Genomic DNA, 25373 nt, shown 5'->3' with positions numbered 1-25373 from the left:
TCTGATCTTTTTTTATGCAAATATTTCATCAGCCTGATGGAAAATTAACGGGTTGGTTTTTTTAGACCGTGGTGAGCCAGGTTTGTGTGTGAGCTGCACTTTAACCAGCATGTGTTCAGACCGGAATAAAGTGAAAAAGAGGCCAAACTCTTTATTTCCTGTCACATCTCTCCTGTCTCAGGGGCAGATGTTCATGTTAAACATGGTAAAAGACGTCAGTGAGTGAACGAATGATCCCCATGAGTCAAAAGTTTTAAACACTTAGTTTCACACAGTTTTTTCTACTCTTGGATCTGTATCATGTCATAGAGAGCAGGCTTTCTATAAAATACTTGAAACACATCCAAAGTTCCACTCTTCTCTTGGTATCGTCTTCTTGTGCATCTCTAAATTGTTTTCGGAGCTTCCATCCGCTGTGATGCTGTTATGTTCCTCCCGTACTCTGCTCTGCAGTGTGTGATGGATCTTTTCCAGTGTATCCAAATGTTTCAGGGAGGCGATTGTGATGGCGTGCACCACCGTTCATTTCCTCTGATTGTTCACTATCAGATGCCTCAGAGGACTTCACAGCAGACCTCAGCAATGATGATCTCACCCTGGGGATGATTTCATGGTGCAAAACTTGTTGAATGTTCAATAAAATGACGTGCTCTTGAAGGCGTGCCTTCAGGCTGGAAAACTTGATTCTGGGTGTATGATTCGATATATACTAAATAAAGTTAACTATGAAACATAAAGCATGAAAGCCTACTCTAAAAAGCCAACAGTTGGAAAGATGGAGATGGAAATATACAGAGCAGGTTGTTTTTTCTGCTGGCTGTAGTGCTTGCAACCAGCCAGCAGAGGTCAGTGTAAGTCAGAGTTTCATTACAGGTGTGTGAGCACAGCAGTGACGTTTGAGGTCCTGAGAGGGTGAGGGGAAGGAAATCAGTTTGTTAATATCAGTATCAGATTAAATTTCACAAATGAGGACACTTCAGTACTGCAGGGTGTACTGGAGTTTAATTTGATGTTTTCATTTAAAAACCCTTAACAAATCAGTTATTCCTGTAATAAGTATTATTACTTCACAGTTCATCATTTCTACTTCAGGTTGTTTGCTGAACCTCTTTTTCCTTTTCCAGTCATGTGACCTGTCCCTAACAAAGAACGGTATCTAAAAAAGCTCAGTAAAGCACCTTTCACTATGAGTATTCCTGAGTTCAGAGCAAACATTGGCAATAGCTCCTTGACCCTGTTGGCTGCTGTCACCATAAGATGAGATTCATTGACGTTAGTTGCTGATATTTATCAGTCTTTAATCAATTTTTTTAAGAAGGCATCTTCATTTCCTGAAGCAAAGAGGGCACGAGGCAAACTTATCACCACAGTTTTGTATTTAGTTTAATTAGTTTCTGTGTTAGTCTTAGTATTATTCCATGGAGGGCATATGTCAGAGGGAAGATTTAGGAAAGTTTGTACAGGTATTACAATAAAAACAGTTTTTAAAGCAGTGACTCACAGTCTTGCATCTCAGTAAACACGTCTATCAATGTCTCATCAGGGAAGTTTTTATCAAACTACTGATGTACTAAAACTAACAGTATTTCCTCTGTAGCTCTATTTTATTTCAGATCAGTTAGTTTACATTTTTCAAAAGTGTAGTTTTTATTTTTATTTTAGTCAAAATATTTTTTCACATCTGGTTTTAATAACCTTGCTTATTACATAGCCAGATGGACGATGTTTTCTGCGTTAAATCTGGTCAACGACTTGTTAAGTCTGATAAAGCTTTAAATCTTTATATGTCTAAATGTACTTTTCTAAATCAAACCTAGCTGTTTATTAAAAATACAAACACATTTTCCTTTAAATATAACACTTATGACAAATACAAAAAAATGGGAGTTGGGCTGTGAACCAGTTGCATGTGACACCCCTAACAATGCAAGCTTTGTCCCTGATGTAATTTAAACAGGTGAGTTTTCAATAAATTCACCCCTCTACAGATGTTATGATCATAAGTTCCTACAGACTGAGATAGTTTGTGTATCAGGCTGTAAAAATGTTTATTCCTACTGTAATGCGAGACATATTAACCTTTGAGTCTACGGAGGAGCAATTCACTCACTCAAGTAGGACATTAGAGGAACTGCAGGGTGGGGTTTTTTTTTTTTTGGTGTTTTACATGTTTATAGAGTCAGGTCTGTCCACAGTTAAAGCGATTAGATCTAACAGAATTTTCAGACGGTTTGATTTAGGATTTATTCTTTTATTTAGGATTAGAGATCTTTTGGAAATTTCTTTCTATAATTTTGAGGAAAAAATCTGAATTCTGACTGTGCTTTTATACTATATTTTTTCTATTTTTCTAAACATTCAAAATAAATAAGTAAAATTAAAATTCAAAAGAGCCCCCATTCCCTTCCAGTGGCCTTCCTCTTCATGTTTGTTTTTAATGCAGTTCTTGGCCCCTCCTCCTCTTCACATGCGCCTCTGCCCAGACTTTGCGGACGGTCCCTGACTTCCCAGTGAGGCGTTCAGGGAGCCGCTCAGACTCACCGCCTGTCGAAGTGTGAGCAGCAGGAGGGGAAAGTTGGTGTGTTGGAAGAAACCACCCAGACCCCAGTCCTCTGCAGCGGTGTCCAGCTGTGCTGTTGTGGGCTTTTTATTTTTTTAACCATGCACGTGGAGCAGCTGATCGTCGGAGCGGTAAGCTTGTGTGTGTGCGGAGTGGTGTGGGTGTTTGCGTGGCAGCTTTTTTCACCGCGAGAGTCTGATAATGTTAGAGAGGCACAAAAATAAAAAGTCCACACATCTGAAAGTGTTTAAAATCACATAGTCGTCAGTTAGGAGTGCGTTAAATTGTATTTAAGGGATATTTTTGTGTTGTGGAGAAGGAAAAAAAATCATTAAACTTGATATTTCCAGTTCTAAAAACCTGTAAATGAAAGCGAGAGACTTTCTTCTTCTCTTTCTGTTTCAGAAATGATTAACCTAAAAGCAAAGAAGGTTGTTCCTCCTCCTCTTTAAAGCCCGAGTGTTTGTTGTTGTTCATTCATCTTCAACCATGAGCACCCTCCAGCAGCTGGGCACCATGGCCTTCCTCATGAAGAAGAAGAAGTTCAAGTTTCAGGTGCACTTCACTCTGGAGGAGCTGACAGCGGTGCCTTTTGTGAACGGAGTGCTTTTCTGTAAGATCCGCCTGGTTGATGGTGGGGACTTTGCCATCTTATCGTCCAGGTATGTAGGACACCTTCCTCGTTGTAAACCACTGAAAGCTGCACTGCATGAACTGACTGCTGTAAATGTAATCCCTCTTCGAGTCTGTCTCCGCTCTGCCTCTGTTTCTGCCGGGTTTTCCACCTCAGATGAGCCTTAACAGACCTTAAACTGGCAGCCATGTGTTACTTCACCCTTGGCTGTGCTTGGAAAGTCTCCCAACTCCACCTTTCACTACACTCACACTGGGATTTACCCAGAAGTAACACACCCTTTGGTCCTTTTGGCTCATCTCTGGGGTGGTGCAGTGGTGTGTTGTTAGTTTGCTGAAGGGCTCCTGGGCAAAGGGGACTGAGGAGCGATAACGTCAGAGGCTGGAAAATGATGCCAGTGTAGTGGATTCCTATAACGGCCACTTCAGGTTCCAAAAATGAGTCACTCCCCCATAGACTATATATTTAAACGATGGCTGTAAATAAATTCTCCTCCCGCACATTTGTTATTAAGTTGGAAATCTTTACTTTTTTTAAATTTCTGCCCCCAACATCTGTCACAGCAGATGGTTGGTTCTGCCGGAGGTTTCTTCCTGTTAAATAGGATTTTTTCCTTCCCACTGTCAATATGTGCTTTGTCATAGGGAGTTGTTTGATTATTGGGGTTTTCTCTGTATTATTGTAGGTAGGGTCTTTACCTTACAGTATAAAGCATCTTGTGGTGGCTGTTGTTGTGATTTGGCACGATATAAATCAAACTGAATTGAATTGCTGTAAATTTGGACCTTTTAACATGGGAGTGTATGGGGACTGATTAACCGCTGGAGCCAGCCTCAGGTGGGCATTAGAGGAGTTGGAGTTTGTGGGTCTTCCAGGTTTACATCAGTTTTGAGCAGCTGAGGTTGCTATTGAAAGATTTGAGATAGTTGAGTAGAACATTTCACCTCATGTTTACATATAAAAGGTGAGACTGTATAGTGAACAGGTGATAGCAGAAAAGCTTGTCTGTCCAACAGCCTGGCGACCTGAAATGATCCAAACTGGTTTGGTCAGGAATTAAATCCGCCAAAAACTCTCCATCAAACCACACCCCTTCTTTATTATTCTGCTTCTCTGTGTGGGTTAAACAAATGAAATAAAACACTGTAGTGGATACACAATGGGTTGTATCCAAGATGCAGCCTCTGGGGCTGAAAAAGTGAGACAGTCTCTGTAGACTCCTGTGTTACAGTGTCCAGCAGAAATAAACATGATATAAAAAACTGATTTGGCCTCTGTGGATAATTTCCCCCTTCATAAAAACTCTATGAGGGTGAATCATTTTCTAACTCTTCTGATTGGATACTGAAAGTGGAAAAAACAGATTAGAGGTCAGGGGCAGTAAACGAACAGGTTTAATCCAGTCTTGATTTATAGCAGAGCTGGAAAAGACAGAAGAAGACAGTGACATGCTAAAAATACGCCGAGTTGAGGGGGAGATGGACAGAATGACATAAAGAAACACAGAGGAAAGACTTTAACACTGAGACTTTGAACCTTTGACCTGGAAACAGAGAGTGAGCATCAAGAGGTTCAGACAGATATCTGGGCCAGGTGGATAAAAACCCTTTAAAGTGATCTGTAAAATCTGCAGGCCAGTGCTGCAGTGAACTGAGAGAACGCCGAGTCAGCATGTTTACTGCATGCAAATAACTGTTACTCTGAGTTCCAGGTATTCATGTATGACAGTTACCTAACTTCCCTGTGAATGTAAATGGGTGGTGCATTAAGACTGCAAGACAAACAACAGAGCAACAGGACAGAAATGTTATTGTACAAATATATTCATACAAATATTTGGATTGGAGGCTTTTATTTTAAAGCACTGTTTGACTGTAGTTTCAAAAGTCAGACTTTCCTTTTGAATCCCTGATTGTATGTATGGGCAAAAAACCAATTTATTCTGAACTTACAGAATGAAATAATCAGAACCTGCAATGAAGCGTGCACTAGTGTTAGTTTTTTTGAGGTTTTCATAGCACATCTTCCCGCTGTAGCCCTTATCAAACCACTATCAGGACCCAGCCTATGAGGTGACGGAAAACATGTCAGATAAACAATAATAATCTGACATATTCTGTTCCTGCTGCCAAAAGCCCAAAGAAGGAGGGCTTGTTTATCCTACCGCATATAAATGTCATGCATATATACTGTGCATCAGTAACACATTAATGTAGGTCAGTAAAATCAAAACACTGCAAACAGTAAACAAAGGAGCATACGTGGCCTAAGTATGTAGCATTATTAACATGGATATCTTATCTTTGGGTTAATTTAAGCATGTCAATAGACTGCATTGGTCTGGCCCTTGATGTGTATCCTGCAAACATGGCAGAATCAGCGATGTTATCACTGACGTCAAAACTGGTCATAATGTGATGGCAAAAGCTGCACGGCTGCTGCCGGTGTTTCCATGCAGAATAGAGGTCAAGAAATGAATGTCAATCAATCCTTTCAACAGCCAAAACAAATGGAAATGTCTTTGTTCTTGAAATCAAATTCACTGGCATCCACAAGCTTGTATTGCCGGACTTTTACGCTACTTACTTATACCAGCGTGTAAGCTTTGAATCATTGTGTTTTTCATGGGAAACTTACTTATCTGGCCTTTCACAGCCATCACCTCTCAGCCTTCGTCAGTGACATAAACACCATGATGCCCCCGGGGTCAGTGTCATTATCGGCAAGCTCAGGAGGAAAGGTCAGAGTCTCCAGAGAAAGAGGTCAAGAGTTTCTTACTCTTCACTCAGTGGTGGAGAGTGTTTTGTTTGTTTCATTTCATTCCAATTGTTAAAAGGACAGCACAACAACATTCCTGTACATAATTTTGCATTTGACTAGACTAGGAGAGAGATCTTATTAACTGCTTGACCAATTTAGAGTAATAGAGTGACTCGGTCCTGTCCTGGTGAGATGAGGTAGACACCGGACAGGACAGTAAAGCCATTAAATGTACACCTAACACCTGCCCACTAAAAGAAAATGGTGAAGAAAATGACTGCTCTTGGAGTCCTGCCACGGGATTCTTGCATGCATTTTCACCTTAAAGTTTTTTCATGATAACCTTTAGGTGTAACAAATATGTAAAAATTGCATATAAAAAGTAGTAGACGTGGATCTGAGCCTAACCCTGAGCAGGTGAAGGCCAACCTGGTGCGTGCGAGGAGCTCAAGGAAGCCTCCCACATTCATTTCCAAAGAATAGGCTGAGTAATATCAACCACCGTCCAACAATCACATAATCCACTCATCATGAATCAGAGTAGCCATGAATGGGCCATTTTATCGCACATTTGTACATGTGTGGAGCGTATTTGTATTTTGGCATTATATCAAGTCCATTGCTCACCAAGTAAATACCTGTGGAGGTGTACTTGAAGAAGGGAGAGCATCAGTCCAGTCCGATCCGTGCTTTTGTCCTTTTGTGAGGCATGTTTTTGCTCGCATAACTTTTCTTTCTTTCTGTGTTTGCTGGTTTTTGAATGCATCCTCTCTCACAGAGGTGTGCCTCTGTGCTCAGAAGCTAAAAATCCTACACTGTTATTGATTCTTTGAACTCCTTACCAATTATACAGGGACGTCTTGTACTTGAAGGCCATTAGGGATGCACTGTGCGTGATTATCAGTTACTCTTTGTTCTTTGTTCTTTGACTGGAAATTAAACGGTTATCTGTTTGTGCTGTTTATCAGCTGCCAAGAACCAAGTCAAGCTCACATTTAAAGAAATTCCTCTCTTGTACTTTAAACAATGGAAAACAGGCGTCACCCGAGACTTCAGCCAGTGTTGCACAATCGACAAACAACTGATTTATTGAAGACCTCCAGCTCCACAGCACAGCAAGTGGCTGATTTTATCAGCAGGGTCCTTCAGTGTTGTTCAGGCATTCCTCTGTAGCCTACAAGGTTAATACTCCAACACCGAGACATACCTTTATATTCACAGATTTGTTTTTCCTACAATCTGCAAAGGCACCAAATCTTTTGGCACTTTCAGCTTCACTGAGATAAAACAGCCATGCTGTCTACTGCTGATAAGAGAGTGAATTTACCTCTTTATCTTTTTGAGGCCTGTTATGCACCTGACCACATATTCATTTTTTTTACACTGCAGCAGGCTCCAAATATCTCCACACCATTGACCTGGAGTGGTACTCCCAATACACTGTATTTCATTTAAAATGCCCTAAAGTATCTTTAAGATTTGCTGCTATGTGAATAGACCTAAATTGAATTGAACTGAATTGAATTGTTGCCTAAAAGCTGGTAGGCACTTCCTTAGCATGAAAGCCAAAAGCATGGTAAATGCTTAAAAAAAGGATAGCTATACCTAGAAGCACCATGAAAGCTCGTAAATATAACCACAGACTGTATATAAGAACAGCATTTGCTGATTTGTGGACTTAAGGTTTGAAGTTTCTGTGACATCCATAGAGATGAAATAGGATGTTTACTGTAGTTATTAGCTATTAGCAGGTAATGCTACTTTGGTTCAGCAAGCTGCATGTGTAAACTTTCCATAAAGTTTCTGTCACCCGAGCACAGATTTATCAAAGGGGAAGATTATCTATAGAGGCTAAACTATTTTATTTTATATCAGGATGCAAACATGCTGATTTCTGCTGTAAATTTGGACATTTAAACTTTGGAGTCTATGTGGACTGACTCACTTTTGGAGTAAGCCTCCAGTGGACATTAGAGGAACTGCAGATTTTGCCACTTCTGTGTTGGCTGCCTTTTGTTATAACTATTTTATCATGTCTCGTTTGCTTTATCTATACAAACAGATAAATGTAAAGTGAGGTGTTTCATGTTGGATTCATCTATTGACAGGATTAGTTCCAGATCTTTTCAGGTCACTTGGCAAAAAGTTCCCACTCCCTTTCAACATGTAAATTAATCAGAACGTTTTTTTTTTTTAATGTATTTTGTATAGTATTTTTCTCTCTCTTATTTTCATTTCTAAATGTACCTGTATATTGTTCACATGTTGAAATAAAAATGACCAAAAAATTACCAAAAAGTCATGACTGTTGAACAGACAAACTTTCTTCTGTTTCCAGTCTTTAGCTAAGCTGAGTGCTTGCTGGTTAGAGCCTTTCCTTTTGCATATAAACATGAGGATAAATGGTTTATCTAGAAAAGTGACCAAGTGGAAGTTCTTGTGTCGTTGGTTGTCTTGGAATGGGATTACAGTACGATCAACCCAAGTAAAGAAGACCAAAATGCTGACAAAACAGAGAAGGACTAGCAGAAAGGTAAACAAGAAAACGCTTCTCTTAAACACATGAAAACATATCAGCTTCTTTAAGGCTCAGTTTGATATGAATTTAATTAATTAATAAATCTTGAATTTATTGTCCCACAGCTACTTTTTAGCCTGTGGTCTCCAGCATACAGTGCTGTGAGGAAACCTCAGGAGGCAGGGTTTCTAGTAGAAGTACTCCTTAAAAAAGGGAAGTGTGAGCTGTCTGGTCTGCTGTCTGGCTTCACTAGAAATAGTCGTTTTTTTGTTTGAATGCTCAGCGTCAGGTGTGCTTCAAACTGCTGGAATACAACAAACTTTAAAGTTCCTACAAATACGGCTGGAATTGGGAAGTTTATTTAAATAGAGACATACACGGAAACATGCAACGGTAAAAAAAAAAAGTACTGGAAAAAGGAATTTAGCATTCTGGGGCCAAGCTTAGTCATTTATCATGACTGCTGTTCGTAGATGATATATGCGTTGTGTGCTGTAAAACAGGTACCTTTTATAATTAACATGGTTTTTAAAGGATGTGGTTAACAAACCTCTGCCTTTAGATTGTTTCTTCAGTTCCTCTTTTCTGTTTTAAGATCTGGAAGTCTCTTTAGATTCTCAGAAAACCCAGAGTACTCCCTGCATCACTGCACTGATACCATAAGATGTATAATCAGGTTGTGCCAATCTCGCACTTGTGCACGGCCTGTTAAACAGTGAAAATGTATGAAATACTGCGGGCCTGGATGAGGCTTTGTTTAATGTTTTATAGAGCACTGTAAATACACTCATGTGTTGGTTTATTACTTTCAGAGCAGAAATATGGCTGAAACCATGCATCAAGTTCATCACATGGGATTTTTCTTTAAAATTATTATTCCTGTAAGTGTTCTCAGAATATTCCTGGTTGACTGTCTGTTGGTTGGTTTGTTTGGAGATAATGATAGCTGTTATGGAGAAAAGCTTCTAGTTTGATTACTAGAAAAGGTGGGACATAGACTACTGTCTACATCCCACCTTAGGACACACCTGCATTGTTCCCTTGATCTGCTGACATTGGCTTCCAAGAGGGTCCTGTCTTACAAACCCATATTATGAGGCTAGAGAGGTCGTGCTGGTATTTGGAAGGATATAGTTTAATAGCCAAGAAACATCTAGACTTTTTGTTTGGTTTTTGCACTTCCCTTTCAGGATGATGATGATGGAAACCTGCACGTGGAAAAAATACGTTGATAACTCGCTAATTTCCAGCTCCATATTCTTGTGATGGAATGTGTCAGAGTAGCTATGCATGATTCACAATTCATAATAAGACTATGTTTGTTCTTAGGCTGACGCTCAGTTCATCTGCTGTCTAAAATCTGCTCTCTAGCTCCTCCCTCTTTAAGACAATTTTTATCCATCCATCCATCTTTTCAGCTACTTGACCATTTCCTGCCAGTTATCTGAATTCGGGTCACAGGTATAGCAGCCTAAGCAGAGCCAAACAGCAGCCCAAACTTCACTCTGGCTACCTCCTCCAGCTAATTTAGAGGAAGACCAAGTTGTTTCCAAGCCAGACAAATATAATCTCTGCAGTGAGTCCTGGGACTGCCCCAAGGCCTCCTCCTCAAAACACATCCGCATCACCTCAACTGGCTTCTTTCAATGTGGAGAAGCAGTGGCTTTGCTCTGAAGCCCTTTCTAATGACTAAACTCTTCACTCTGTCTCCAAGTGAGAGTCCTACCACACTTTGTGTATACAAGAGTTTCTTGTATCTTGTGTCATTCCTTAAGTCAGTACCCAGAACTCGTATGCATGGGTAAGGGTAGGAATGTTGATTGACCGATAAAGCTGCAGCTTTGCTTTTATACTGAGCTCTCTCTTCACCACAACAGCCCCTATCCATCATCAAGTTCACACTCTACTCTCCTGTTACTGTGAAAAAGACCTCAACGTACCCTCTCACTGTGACATCATACATGACCAACGGACTAAAACTGAGGTTTTGGCTCACAGGGATTACTTTTACGTACACTGAACTCACAATTAAAAACTTCATTAACGTGAAAATAGATAGTATGCTGAAGCAGTGTCACAATAGTTTGAATCCACTGACTGGTTAGCGGCCTGTTTGTGGTAGTGGTACTCTGGCCTCCCACAGTCCAAACACATGCTTGTAAGGTTAACTGGTGGTTCTGAATGTTTCTCTCTCTGTGTTAGTCTTTTGATGGATTAGTCACCTGCTGAAGTCTACCCTGCCTCTTAAACTATACCAGCTGGGATTACTGAATAGGATGGATGGATGACATGAACATCCACCAGTGGAACAGCATATGTGTGACAGAAAAAAAGGGAAGGGAGACCCATCCATTGTTTACCTCAGTGCTGGGATGGGCTCCACAGGTTAATACCGGCTCACTTTGTTACTCTACCCTTTTTGTTGTGCTTTACATTCCCTAACACAAAGTTGAGGTACAGACTTGCACATTTGGGAGCAGCTCAATATATCACCGCCTGAGTCTATCCCACCTTAAAGCTGCCACCACCCTCGAAATACATCTGCTAACCACAGCCTGCTGTTATATAACAACTTATACATCACACTCTGCCAGGTCATGCAAACACACTCCCAAACACACACATACACAACCTGTCACGCTGTCTTTAAATGATTAAAAAAAAGTTATGGCAGGGCAGAAGGTCAGGGTTTGTGTGTGTGTGTGTGTGTGTGTGTGTGTGTGTGTGTGTGTGTGTGTGTGTGTGTGTGTGTGTGTTTGTTGCGCTCATTTGTAACTCAGCCTCATTCCTCAGATTCTTTCTCCAGAAAACAACGACAGAGAGTAATCAGGGAGAGCTGGTTAAGTAAAGGTTTTGAACCCAAACACAGTTGTAGCAGCACTTCCTGCAGTTTGTAACCAAACAAGCTGCAGTGGAGACAAGGCCTTTCCAGGCTATCTGTAATGCCTCATTTGCCTCATTGTACACAGAAACTGTCTCATAGTAAAAACCACACAAAGAAACGATTTACATGCAGCACAACAGTTAGAGTAAAATCTAGATTTATATACTTATCCATGTGTATTTCACCACTGACATCAAATCTTTTTTTTTTTGAGGTAGACCTAGTGAACACACATAGAAACTCAAAACAATGTCACAAATTTGATGTCAAAAATCAAGAAAAACAAAATGATATGCAATTAATCCTACTCATGGCCTCTCATTCAGACATGACAAATGCACTGAAGATGTGAGAGAGATTTTAGTGTATTTTTGTATTTTCACTTGAGCCATAAATACTTTATTTGTTTTTATATGATAAGTGTCAGAGCAGCCATAGATTTGTCCTTAAATGTGTCAATGACTCTGTAATCATGAATTTTGTGCAGGGTGTGGAGAGTGGCCTGGTCCCCGAAGAATCTCTTAACGGACCGTCTTTCCTTTTAAACATGGCTAAAACTTAGACATGTTGACTGATTGCTTCCAGTCTCTGTGTGATTTAAGATGACTTTAAAGCATCAAAAGGACTGCAGCGCAATTTTGTTTTGAATTCAGATGCTGCATGGATGCAGATATAATGCACTGAAATGTGTCATTCTAAGTGTTTGTATTTTCTGAACTTACTTAGATTTTGTTGCTCCACTCTCCATAGTTGTGACAAAGTGACCATGTGACCTGTGCTTGTATCTACCTGTCGTACAAAGGTGCATTTGTGAGGGCGGACGGGCTGTAAGAATAGAAGCTGCAGAACCAGTCTGACCGTTTCCTGCCTCCGTCAGGCAGCCGGCCGCCTCCGAGAGTTTCATGAGTTGCACATTTCAGGTCACCCTTCAGATAAGTGAAGTAGGAAAAGTTCCAGCGATAAAGCTAACGTGGGAAAAGAATGCCTCAGATACTGAGTCATGTACTTATCATGGATTGCATTAAAGCAAACAAAAAAGTAAAAGTTATGTAACACAGTGTGTGTTTCTCTCTGGGGCTGTTACTCAGAATTATTAGCAAGAAAATAGAGGACAGAAACGGCATAAAATACCAAAGAAATTAGTAATGACATGTCCCAGCATGCAGTGTTATCTGTTTTTCATTTCCTGTTTGTCTAAAGTTGGAGTGACGTTTTAAACAGTTTAGCTTTTGTATCACACGTAGTCGATGTATAGGGATTTTAAACCTCAGCGGGCCTTAATAATAGATAAAATGCTACTGTGCGTCTCTTAGCTACATTTTTTTCATGTATAAAACTCTTATCATTACCAATATCTGAACAATAACACAACTTAAAAAGATAAGACTGTTTCCAGCTCCCTCTGTTAGCGCTAAAGGCCAACAAACTGATTCTAAGACTTAAAAATCTAAAGGGTACAAGGATTTTGATGCAAGTCAGCGCAGTTAGATTATTTTTTGAACCAAACAATCAAGATGTGATTGAAGTGCAAACCTTTATTTCTAAGGGTTCAACACAAGTATTAACTGACAGAGGATCAAAATTAGTGTGGAACCCATGCATGTCATGAAATGCTGTGTTTCCTCACCAGATGCTCTGCCAGGCCTTTATTGTGGCCACCTTCCGTTGCTGCTTGTTTGTGTCTCTCTGTAGTTTTGCATATAATAACTGAAAACTGCTCTGTTAGACTGAGATCAGGCGACTGGCTTGTTCCTTGTCTGTGCATTGAGAATCTCTAGAGTTGCTTTTGCAGTTTGTGTGTTTGTTAGCAGTCTAGCCTGCACAGTTTTCATGATATGATTTTCCAATTTTGTGTGATGGTAGATACCAATAACAGCTCAAAAACTGGGTCATGGTCACATCAAATATGTCAATAAATCAGTAAAAACTCAACATGAGTACTTTGGTTGGCTTGACACTGACTTTCATTGTTAGCGCCCAAGGTCAAAGATGACCATAAAAAACAATTTCACTAGCTGGGCCCACGTCCTCATTTTAGGTTTGACAGTGTTTTAGTAGGTAAAGGTGAATGCTTGGACATGAATAGAGCTGTGGTTTGGGGAAGGCCTCGAAGGGGACTGGCGACGGCTCCCGGGCCTGACAGATCCTCATGTACTAAATAGGAGTGAAGAAGTTAAAGAATTGAGAACAAGGAGGGAGGGAGGGCGGGGCACATAAACGAGAATGAACAGTTTGCGGAACTGGGGGAACCTATATAGATGACACCAATGAGCGCGTTTGGAGGCGTGGTCCCGCTCCTGAAATTCCGATACATAATCTCCAATTCAGTTATAGCACTTGCCTTTCGGGTGTACCTATGCTCTTGTTTGCACTGTGAAGCTCTATGTGGAGAGTTTTGCAGAGTCTTAGTATTAATTCATCCTGCTGCTTCATCAGTAAAACCAGTGACCTGGGTCCACTGGCATAACGCTCCCTCCACCATGTTTGACAGATGATGTGGTGTACTTCAGATCATAATCGTGTTTTTCTCCTTTTCCAAACTTTTCAAGTTAATCTTGGTTTCATCAATATAATAAAATAAAAATATATATTTTCCAGATCCATTATGACTCGTTTAGATTTTTTCCACCAGAGTCTGATCTGATTGTCCTGTTCTTGAGTGTAACCAGTGGTTTGCACCTTCTGGTAAACCTTGTGCATTTCCATACTAACCAGGCTAGCTAGCTGATAACTCCACCCCCTCCAAATATGGCCACTTCTGTATTGTGGCTAAAAGGTTACATTTGTGGTGGCTATGTCCATCTTGGAAACAACTCAGAGAGCTGCAATTCAGATATGTTAGAGATGTGTGTTGGTGTACATAAAATGTAGGGAAGGATCGGCTGGAGCTGCATGGTTTGCATGTTCCAAAGGGCAAAATTACAGGACTATCTGTTCTCAGCAGTGCAGCCGGCTGAGTCTGCATATGTGTATGTTGTGTAAGTGGACAAATCATGCGGCGTTTCCTTTGACATGAGCGATGCAGGGAGAGATAACAGCAGAATTTAACTTTCAGGTTGAGACAAGCCCGGCATGCAGACGGATGGACTGCGTGCAGAAAAGTGAGCTCAATTCATTGACTGCTTTAGTGTTAGTTTACACTGCTGCAGATTCTTCCTCTTTGTAGGTTGACAGCGTGTCTGCACAGGAGGGGCAGTGTGGGCAGCTGTGGCTTCACTTCACAGGTGCAAAGCTAAACTACTGTAGTTAAACACAAAAAATAGAGGTGGGCTTTGTTTTTGTAGACTCTCAGACATGCAGCTGCAGGAAAAGTGCATTTCTGTCCCAGCAGGTTCATTCTACAATAATGTGTCCCCTTAGGCCTAATTTTTGGAAACCATGTAAAGGTCCCCAAGCTGTAAAATGTACATATTTGCACTGTTAATTAACCAGATCAATGGTGGCCCTTCCAGGTTATCCATGTGAGAATCATATCACTAAACCCTATGTCATGCACTCACCAAACCCTGCAGCACAGATATCGAAGACTGTCTTTTCTTACAGGATTTCTTTGTGTTGCATCAGAGTTTGTACAGTTTGTCCAACCCTGTTTTCGCCCCTTTGCTTTGGCTTATATTTTAAGTTATTTACGACACCTATAGTGCTGTTCGACTGGAAAGCGTGAGGGCAAGAAATAAAAACAATATGCAGATAAACACCAAATCTGTTTCCAATCAGAGCAAGTGGAAACCCCCTCAGCAGAGTCTGACGTGCCACGTCCCGGGATGAGATCATCTGGGCCATCAGCTGCTCGGTCTCGAGGACGTTCTCTAGAAAAACAGCCAGAGAAAACAGTCCGTGTCGTCCTATTGATCCTGAAGATAATAACACTTCTAATATAAACACATTTGCTCTTTCACATGCTCAGCCTCCAGCATATTTCACCAGCTGTTACAATACCCACAGTTCACTTTGTGCTAATGGGCCAATAAATCCGCTGCAGCCTTGTTTGTTTTCCCCTGCATGATGAAGGCTGGGGTTACATTATTCTGTCGGACAAACCGAATAATGCTGGAATGCTTTTTAATCAGAGTAAAGCATCACATCAGTTAAACCTCTGGGATATCGATTTGGAGGGTGGAATGGTTTTACATGTGGGGGCCACTGATGCTTTTTCCCTCCTCATCTTTTCTGGCTGTTTTTCACTCGTTTTGCATTCAGTGAGCATCAGTGTCGCTGCTGGTAGCACGAGGCGATACCTGGACTCTACAGAGGTTTCACAGGTAGTCCAGCTCCTCCAGGAAGGCACAGCAATACATGCCACTGCCACAGGTTTGCTGTGTTTCCCACAGTCTCTAACACTTTGATTTTATCTATCTATTCAAATGAAGGTCTCCAAAGATAAAATCATAAAGATGATAATATTTGAGCTGCTTGGACAAAGTCCAAGCAGGTGAAGTGAAGGTGAAGTGAAGCACAACTATGTGTATATTAAGAAGTCCGATTAAAGCCTTAATTCTCTGCAGTTTGGCTTGTAGGGGGGTGGGGGGTGGGGGGGTGAATTGAGGTAAAGGTGCAAACATTTATAGTATAAATTCCAGGATTTACTCTTTACACCTGTTTACACTGTAAACTGTGTGACAGTCTAACTACAGCAGGTACATCTGTGTGTGTGTTTGCAGGGAGGAGGTGCAGCAGAACTCCGTCCGATGGAGGAAGAAGTTCTCCTTTGTGTGCAAGATGAGCGCCAATCCGATCAGTGGAGTGTTGGACCCCTGCATCTGCAGAGTGTCTGTACGCAAGGTAAACTACAACTCCCATGCTCTTCTGGGACATAGAGTGCCTGATTACCTCAACACAAGGCCAAACAATTGTTTTTAGATTATTGCAGAAAATTAGCTCTGTGGGAACATTTAGCTGACGCTAAATTTTTTAATGAACTGCTTCATCAAGCTTTTCAGGCGAGCAGTATCCTCCTTAATTCAAAGGTGACGCCTGCACCTGTCCCACTTTCAGCTCCATACTGGAACCATGTGACGCGTTATGAGTGGTCAGCAGGGTGAATCACCAGTGTTTCTGTGTTTCTGTGTCTCTACAGGAGCTCAAAGGAGGAAAGGCCTTCTCAAAGGTGAGTTTATAACCTGTTTATGTCCTAAAACTGTTGGATGAACTGTTGGACTCATAAACGTTATAGTGCACAGATTTACAGTGCATTAAACACAGTAAAGTCTTCATCTCACAGAGACATGTGACGGGACAGTCATAGGGTGATGACTATAAGCAGTAGCCAGTAAAACACTGTTTACTGTCTGCTCATGTAGGTTACAGTCAGCTGTTTGAGCTACAGCAGCTGCGATGAATGACGGGAATATTGTCACCTCACTGCAGAGCCATTTTATATCCGCATGTTGACTGCAGGGCTCCCTCTATGCTGAGTAATATGTGTGTTTATCTGTTTGGGGTTTAATGTTTCCCTGGGGTTGTTTTATGGCTCTTCGCCATTATTTCTTGCCTTTATTTGATTCTTTCGTGCAGTTTTGGTTTTGATTCAGTTACACTTTGAAGTGTTTTGGCAGCTTTGAGGTTATTTGGTGTTGTTTTGGATGGTTTTCTGTCTCCTTGAGGTGGTTTTATGCACATTTGAGGTTTTCTTGTACTTCTTTTGGGTTGTTTGGTGTCTCTTTGGGGTCATTGTTTGCCTCTTTGGTGGTTTAATGGTCTATTTGGGGTAGTTTGTGTGTCTATGTTTTGTGCCTCCTTAAGGTTCCTTTGTGTACCTTTGGGTTCATTTAGTGGCTCTGAAAGGTTTAGTGTTTCCTTTGGGTTGTTTTATGCCTCTTTCGTTTTTGTTATGTACTTTTAAGTCTTTTAATTACTTTTTGGATGTTGTTGTGCATCTTTAGGGTTGTTTTGTGCATCTCTGTAGCTTCATGCACCTCTTAAACGACAAGCATTGGTTTTTATTTGATTACTGTTGGTTTGCATCCAGTTTTTTTGCACCTCATAGTTGTTTTACATATTTTTGTTTTGCTCTTCTTTGTAATTATTCAGTTCCTCCTTTACTGATTGAAACCTCTTTGTAGTTTTGGGCTTTTGTGCCTCTTTTTGTTTGTTTCCTGTGACAAACTGTGGGAAAGACAGACCAATCAGATAAAAGCATGCTTGTAGGCTGAGTGAAGGAACAACTATTTATTTGGTCTGGGACAAATATTGATGATATTTTCAGATTCAGTCCAAGCAGAAATTAGAATGTGCAGCAGCACTTTTGCTGTTTGTGTAAACTCACACACATGCAATCCACCACGAGCTGTGGCCCATCCAGTAGGAAGTAGAGCTGAGTGGGCAGAAAACAGTGAGTGAGGAGGTTAAAGGAGGTCATTGACTTGCACATTAAGTCACTCTCTCCTATTTTCCTTCATTGACTTCCTTACATGAGGGCATGGATTGTCAGCGGCAGACAAAAACAAATATTTTTAACCAAGTGGTAGAAGAAGAAGAAGTCCTGCTGCTTCAGATCTGTGAGGGGAACAAATTAAAAGCCCATGAGCCACACCTGATGGAGACCGTGGTCGTTACAACATGGCTTTTTCATTTTCTGTTGCTTTCTGACGTCTGTCTGTCTGTCTGTCTCCAGCTGGGTTTTGCTGATCTCAACATTTCCGAGTTTGCTGGTTCAGGCTCGACTGTCCGCTGCTGCATCCTGGAGGGCTATGACACCAAAAACACTCGGCAAGACAACTCTATTCTCAAGGCAGGAAAACACACACACATACACACACACACTGACCTGATTAGTGCTCAGGTCTAGTAACACATCTGTTTTTTTTTTTTTTTATAGGTAACAATTGGGATGACCCTTCTGTCGGGGGATCCCTGCTTTAAAACGTGAGCTCCTTCAATTTGTCTGAGCAACACATGTAACAATTAAAGCTTTCTTTGTAACACATAAATTATATTTCCAGGCCTCCCAGTACGGCCAAATCCATTTCCATCGGGGATGAGGACCCCAACCTGCAGCTGGACTGTAAGGGGGAGAGCACTGACGCCACTTTGCAGCCACCAGGGGGCATCGTGGAGGGACCTCGGTCCTTCAAACCCCGACAGTCATCAGAGCGCAGCTCAGGTAAGTCGTTGGTGTAGATGTACCTTGATTAATGTAGCGTATTTTTAGGGATCCTAAGGATGTTTTCACGGTTCGAGGTGTTAATGCCGGAGCTATGTTTGTGTGTGCAGGGCTGCCCGAGGAGGGAGGGAGTGTCTCCAGTCCGGACGAAGTCTTTCAGATCGGTCATTTTCGCAGCTCCAGCTACGCCAGCCAGCACAGCAAGATATCAGGTCAGAGAGCTTTAACTTCCTCGTGCAAACGTGCAAAACATGAAGGAAATAAACACAAATAAACATCTGTTTCCATTCTATCCTTTCTATCTCATCCACCCTGTTCACTTTACTTATTTTTTTTGTTCCTCTCCTCATCCCCTTCCTCTCATTTTTATTCCTTTCCGCTTCCCATTCGTTTCCTCTTTCTTCTCTTCCTATCAATCTTCCTTTCCTTTCCTTTCCTTTCCACTTCCTTTCCTTTCCTTTCCTTTCCTCAGGTTATAGCACCGGTCACTCTCGCTGCTCCAGCCTGAACGATCTCAGCCACCACAGGAACACCTCCTCCAGCAGCGGCACCTCCTGCGGGCTCGGCCACCCCTCTCAGCCGCTTCCCTCCACCCCCACTGAGCCGCACCGCCAAGCGACCCCCACCAAGCCAGAGAGACCTCCTCCTCCCTCTGCTGTGGCCATCTTGTCCAACAGATCCTCCAGGTAGATAGACTCACACACAGCTGCACCTCAGAGGAAACCCACCTGCCGCTGCATGTTCTCAGCCTCGCTGATGTCATGGCGAGGCATGTCAGGACTCCATGGCGTCGATAAAAGGCCGGAGATGGTTCTCAGGCATGTGTGAACCTACATGCCTGAGATTCTCTGGAAGAGTGTGAAGCATTTGGCTGGAATTCACACACGCCGATACATCTGCTACTCGGAGACCTGCAGTTTTCAGCTTCATCTTGCTTGCACACATTTGCATATATCAGTTAAAAGGTTAACAAGGAACCAACCAACTCCTAGCAGCCAAACCCTTTCCCCTCCCCACTGATTAAAAATATTAATATGTTGATTTTATTTTTTTATTAGTAAGATATCAGTAGATGATTCATGAAGGTGAAATGACAGGTGGGGCAGGTGTCACTACAGAAGAATTACAACCCACAGAGCTCCAGAATGAATTTGTCAGCGCTTCACTGTGAAGCTGTGTTTGTGTTTCAGACGTGACTTTTTCTCTGGTTTGTGTTCGGTCCAACAAACAGGAGGAAGAAGGAACCCGTGGAGAAGCAGCCCAGCTGTGTGGACGACACCCGCATCGATGCAGACGCTATCGTGGACACGATCGTAAAGAGCCAGGACTTTGACAGCAGCAACAACGAAGGTCGGCCAGAGTCCCGATTATCTGGACTTAGTTTCAGCCACAGGACAAATATCAAAGGCAGTATCAGCTTCTGGCTCTGAAACGTGTCAAACTTGCATTAAATCCTCCTGTTGGCCACCAGAGGGCGGCTCCTGCAGCAGCATAAAGATGTCAGATAGCACAGAACTCATCACTTTCCCGATGAAGTCCTGATGAGAATCAGGTTGAACTGGCTTCAATATGATGCTCATTTTATAATTTGATGTCCTCATGAACGTCCAGGAGGATAATTAATCTGTCTGCTGCAAAGCTCACAGGATGATTTTGGTTAAGAAGTGTCTGAGACTTTTACACTTTCCATTGTTACAGTGTACACCTGTAGTTGAGTCAGAGCAAAGTTGGGTTAACCTCTCATCGTACGAGAAACACCAAAGTTTGGAACTAGCTCAAGGCTTGCTCCTCCAAAGGGTTTGGAGGAGTTGGTTCACCTGCACAAGTGAGCCACACTAAGGGTGGAAAAGACCCAGAGTTTGATTTAAACTGACTAAACAGCGCAGGTGTGAAAACAGACTTTATCCTCTTATAAAGAAAGTGGAAATAATTCCAGTTTTGAACCCAGTTTAACATAAACGGATGTTTTTTTGAAGACTAACGAGTGGCCAATCAGATTTAACTCAGAAATCAGTGTTGAGGGACCAGCAGCACGAGGACTGATGGCGGTGATGGTATGTGTGGGCTCAGTTTCACTTCACAACAAATAAATTCTTTGTGTATTGTGACCTCAGTCTTCTTGAGTACTCATTACTGGACGTTCCACACTCTAGGATATCGCCCCCTGGTGACTGTACACAGCTACGACATCTAGATACCCGTTCACATGAATCAAAACTTGTAAAAAAAAAACGTTAAAAGTAGAAAAAAAGTAGAGTATTGTTTTGGAAAAAACCCTTTAACTTTAGTCATTGTGTCATTGTGGGCAAAGGTGTGGAAATATTTGCTGATACGGGGATGAGTTTTACTGTATTATCGTTTTGGAACTTTTTAAGCCTTGTTTTATTAAAATGAAGTTTCCACCTTCATTTTAATAAAAACATGCAAACTAAACCCAACAGATTGAGTAAAACTAAACTGAAACAAGAAAACTCACTCTGGAAACCAGGTTTGACTAAAAGGAATTTAAAAAAGCTCAAAATTTAAGTTATAACACGTCTGAGCTCCACACAGACACGATGGTCCCTGTAGCAAAATAATGGGCTACTGTATGTCCATCTTTTATATGCAGTCTGTGGTTTTGGGACAACATGTGAGCGTCACCGCAGTAACATCTCTGGGCTCATTTTTTTCAGACAGCAACTTGAGACTGTTTATCAGCAAAGACGGGACCACAGCCCTCAGCGGGACGCATCTCGCCAACAGGTATCATCTCACTCGCCGTATCTTTCTCTCGACGATCATCTTTCATAAAAACTCACCTGTTTCTGTTCTTTTCCCAGAGTAACTCCTGGCATCTTTGAGCCGGTGGTCATCGAGACTCACTGATACCCACGCTCCTCTCGCCTCATTGCCGTCTCTCTGACGTCCGATTGTCTCCGTGCGTGCAAACATGTGCACAAAACTTCATGTGTGATCACCGTGGTGCAGATGTTGAGCCTTCTAGTGTTTTTAATCAGGTGGCGGGACGGGTGTAACACACGGGTACAGTGTTTTCTCAGACAGTAGACTGATTTTAACCTGTTTTTAACCTCTAACAAAGGTCATCATTTCTAATTTTACTGGTTTTAAGCACTTTTAAAACTGCTCCAGCCTGCTTCTGTGTGTCGCGTTATGTTACAGCTCTTTTGGTTAGACTGTGCCCTCTGTTTTAAAGTAAAACTCTTCCTCGTGGAGTAGCCTGTCTTTTAGCGGCGGAAGCCTCTATTTTGCATTTTCTGCAGGAAGTGTTGATCAGGTTTAAATGTGATGTTGAAGAGCCTGATGAGTACCAGGGGGAAGCATGCACAGAAATCAGTAATTCATGCCCTCAAAGAAACTAGGTTAAGGGTCTAAATCTAGAATTTAACCTGTAAACCCAGCAGTCAAACTGTAACAAAACTGGCAGTGAGGCAGATATAAAATAACTAAAAGCAGATCCAGAAAACAGCTTCCAAATGTCGAACGTAAAACATGAAATGAAATCCAAGCAACCCCAAAGAGATTTGAAATAAAACATAAAGAGGAATAAAATGACCATACTAAGCAAAAATTCAAAAATTTATAACAACGCTAAAGGGTCTGAAACTGCTTTAATCAGCTGCACAGTTACATAAAACATCCTGAGAGACACAAAGACGTATCCTGATTCCTACGTCAGGCTTGTGCTCAGAGGCGCGTTTTCTCATAATCCGTCCATGAGTGCAGTGCAGCAGCAAGGGAGACCTAACATATACGAGGCCATGGAAAATCTCAAAGTGAGCCACAATTCAGACAGAATTCACCTGTTAAATATTAATCAGTGATGCTGACATTTGAGAAAACCTGTTTATGTTTTCTTCACTAAGCTGGGAGCATCAATTACTAATTTGTGTGTTCAGGTTAGTTTTTATTTTTCCCTTCTGTGACTTCAGGACTTTTTCAGTTTTTCACTCTGTTGTTCGGCTTTTCTTCTTTTCGCTACACTGGGTGTGTTTCAGACGAGTCCCCGAGGACGTCTATAAAAGTTGCTGACTCTGTCACATAATCAGTCACTGAACACTGGTACCAGTGAGAAGCACACCCAGTCAACCTCTGACCAGGGCTTTGTGCACACATTACTTGAACAACACCTTAGGAACCACTGCATTCTGGGAACTGTAGTGCGACACTGAAACAAGGGTGCTTCTGTCAGCTGGTTGGGACTTTAGAGTTTCTGAGAAAATACAGGACAGAAGATGTCAGACTGTGAAAGCTTCCCTTTAACCAGTGGACAGATTTATGGTTTAGTGTTAGGTTGCATTTTAGCCACATGCTAAATAGATATATTTTCAACTTTCAGATAAAGTGTCATACTTGCAAGGCCGTATTAGGGCTATTGGAGATGTGGAAAAAGTATGAGGCTGCGTGAGGTTTGTCAGGGGTAAAATTCAGAGGTAAAAAGTGACAAATGTATGAGACCAAACTGAAAAATTTACAGGACAAAAATGGCAAATTTGAGAAAGAAAAAGAAGGATAGATTAACAACAAACTGTCCAATTTACAAGAATTAATCTGGGAAATTTTGGAGAAAAAGCAGGCAAAAACTAGAGCAATCTTGTCAAATGTAATAGGATAAACGGGGAAAAAATTAACAAACTTCTGACAGATTTAAAGAGAAACACGAATGGTGATCTTTAGTCAAGGATACATTTTGCTTCATTTTTCAAGGTTAAGTTTGAAAAATTCACCAACAGCATCACATATTAATATAAAAGCAAATCGATCTACACGTTTGTTTTGATGGAAACGCTCCCCGAGCGCTTGTCCTGCAGGTTTTTCCTCTGAATTTTACACCCCTTACGTTTTTGTCCCTTCAGTGCTTTCAATACGTCCCATTTCATTTCTGTGTGAGAAGAAATCAATGCTAACTTAGCCCTGGATAGATTTGGTAGAGTAAATTTGAAGGAAGTCATGAACAACATGTAGGGGCAGTAAACAGGAGCTGAAGCATCACTTTCACCCCTGTTATGACGCTATCTCGTCAATATTTCTGCCTTTGGATTTGATGAGGACCCAAAAGTCCCAGAGAGACGCTCTTCGTTCAGGCTGAGCAAAAATCAGCCTGGAACTGAAACTAAAGCTTTTATCCTTTTATGTTATTTTAATGTTATTTGATCACTGTGTTTTTACTTATTTACACTGTTTTGCACATGTGAACTCTCCGAGGCGAATTAGAAACCACTAAAAGGAAACAGAGGTGGCACAGTTGTCCAAAACAACATGAAATCTTCTGTTTTTAAATATCTTATTTCATCTCTGTTGGCTTAATGCCCGCAGAGCCTTTGTTCATATGGCTGGCCATATGTAACCATCCATCCTCTGCACTTACTAAGTACTTATTAACTTTTTAAATTCCAATGATCTCATAAACCTGTCATAAATGTGAGGTTTTGTGGGGGCTTTACTTCCTTTCTCAGCCACATTTTATTTCCAACGTTGGCCTTTCTCTGATATTAAGTACACACAAATAGGCTGAATCCAGAATGTGTGCATTTTAAGGCAGGAGATCTATATTGAGGGCCTGCTCTGCTCCACTGCTCCACACTTTTAATGGTACTAGCCCCTCAGTTCATCCACTCTCTAAGAGAAATAGTTTAAGCACCTGTCTCTTTATAAGAACCCTCTTGTTATAAGCCAACTTTCCAATGACTGGTCAGCTTCTGGAAGCCTGCAGAGGAGCAAATCAGGGTTTCTGAGCTGTATTGTCTATTTCATGCAAAACTGACATCAGCACATCATGAGAGCAGAATGTTTTTTGCTCACAGGAACTACTCTTATCAGTGTTTACCTCATTTTTGTAAAATATGTAACGTTATAATATTATATATTTAACAGAAAGTAAGAAATAAACCCTTTTTAACAACAAGTGACATCACAACAAGCTAAGAAATTGACGTTAGCAGGCAAAATGACTATAAGCACAATATTAGCATTGCCTATTTTTGCATCCATCCATTTAGGTGCTCATTCACCTTTGGAACCACAATCAATGTCGTTTTACTTGCTCATAGCCTGCCATCGTTCTGGCTCCACACTGACAAACAAAGCAGTGTTTTTACCAAAAAGATTAACTTCAGTCAGAACTCTGCATTTTGTAGCTTTGGGCAGTTTAGGTTTTGTGCATGTGCTGCAACAAGGAAAATAAAACTCCTTTTTCCTCATTGCTTTTGCAAGGCTTGTGCAGACTTAGCGTGTTGAGCTAGCAGTGATACTGTGGGCTGGTGTTGGCTGTAGTGAGGTCAGTCCCACAGCTGCAGCAGCACAAAGCCTCTGTTGTGCGAGTACTGACAGTATACAATAGATCTTCACCCCCCCACGGGACTCATTTGTGCATTTGTGATTATGTTCATGCTGCAAGATGTGCATGCCGGCCATGCATCTCTGACTGATATGAAAGGATGTACTGTATAATAGACAGTTTTTTTAAGCTTCTGGTGCATCAAGTCATGCAAAAGTATAAGTAAGTTGTAAGCAAGTACTGGATACTTGGGACATCTAGAGTTTTGTTAGGTTCACTACTCCTCAAAAGTTTAGGATTGCTTAGAAAAGTCCTTCTTTGCTGAAAATAAAGTAGTTTTCTTTTTTTATTTAATATAACATTAAATTCATGTTAACTATTTTAAATAAAATGTGATTAATGAAACTGTTAATTATAAATCCTCCGATATTGTGTTAACCATTGGAAGTTTATCATATTAAAAAGCCTGCTAATCATTATATAAAGTCGTTAGGCTCTGTATGTTATCCACAGCTTTCATAATTTGTAGAATATGGAAGCTTGTTTCTGCCACTGAAAGAATAAGTTCTTTTCTCAGATGTTTGAGCTAGGAACTTAGATTTTTTTAGATAATAACCTGAAATTTTCACTTAATCTGG

The 25373-nt window shown here is 41.2% G+C and overlaps 1 protein-coding gene across 1 annotated transcript; it reads left to right on the top strand.

Annotated features, from left to right (window-relative positions):
- Window positions 1-2547: 2547 nt before the first annotated feature.
- Window positions 2548-24975, top strand: eeig1b (estrogen-induced osteoclastogenesis regulator 1b). Its single transcript, XM_085359602.1, has 12 exons — window positions 2548-2691; window positions 2966-3222; window positions 16018-16138; window positions 16434-16463; window positions 17970-18086; window positions 18174-18220; window positions 18298-18458; window positions 18569-18670; window positions 18931-19144; window positions 19690-19808; window positions 21134-21203; window positions 21281-24975. The coding sequence occupies exons 2-12, from the start codon at window positions 3050-3052 to the stop codon at window positions 21324-21326; spliced, it is 1200 nt and encodes a 399-aa protein (XP_085215728.1). The 5' UTR covers window positions 2548-2691; window positions 2966-3049; the 3' UTR covers window positions 21327-24975.
- The last annotated feature ends 398 nt before the right edge of the window (window positions 24976-25373 follow it).

The sequence above is a fragment of the Diplotaxodon limnothrissa genome, linkage group LG7, assembly GCF_057381915.1.
Source record: "Diplotaxodon limnothrissa isolate DT_005_m linkage group LG7, D_limnothrissa_male_GT1.1, whole genome shotgun sequence".
Classification (NCBI taxonomy): Eukaryota; Metazoa; Chordata; class Actinopteri; order Cichliformes; family Cichlidae; genus Diplotaxodon; species Diplotaxodon limnothrissa.
The sequence above is the reverse complement of the archived record's forward strand: the minus strand, read 5'-3'. Positions and strand labels throughout refer to the sequence as shown.

Excerpts from the sequence above, each read along its gene's own strand:
- eeig1b (XM_085359602.1), top strand. The coding sequence starts at position 3,050 with ATGAGCACCCTCCAGCAGCTGGGCACCATGGCCTTCCTCATGAAGAAG. Across the intron at positions 18,087-18,173 it reads AAGACAACTCTATTCTCAAG|GTAACAATTGGGATGACCCT; the intron begins GCAGGAAAACAC and ends TTTTTTTTATAG. Across the intron at positions 19,809-21,133 it reads TGACAGCAGCAACAACGAAG|ACAGCAACTTGAGACTGTTT; the intron begins GTCGGCCAGAGT and ends CATTTTTTTCAG.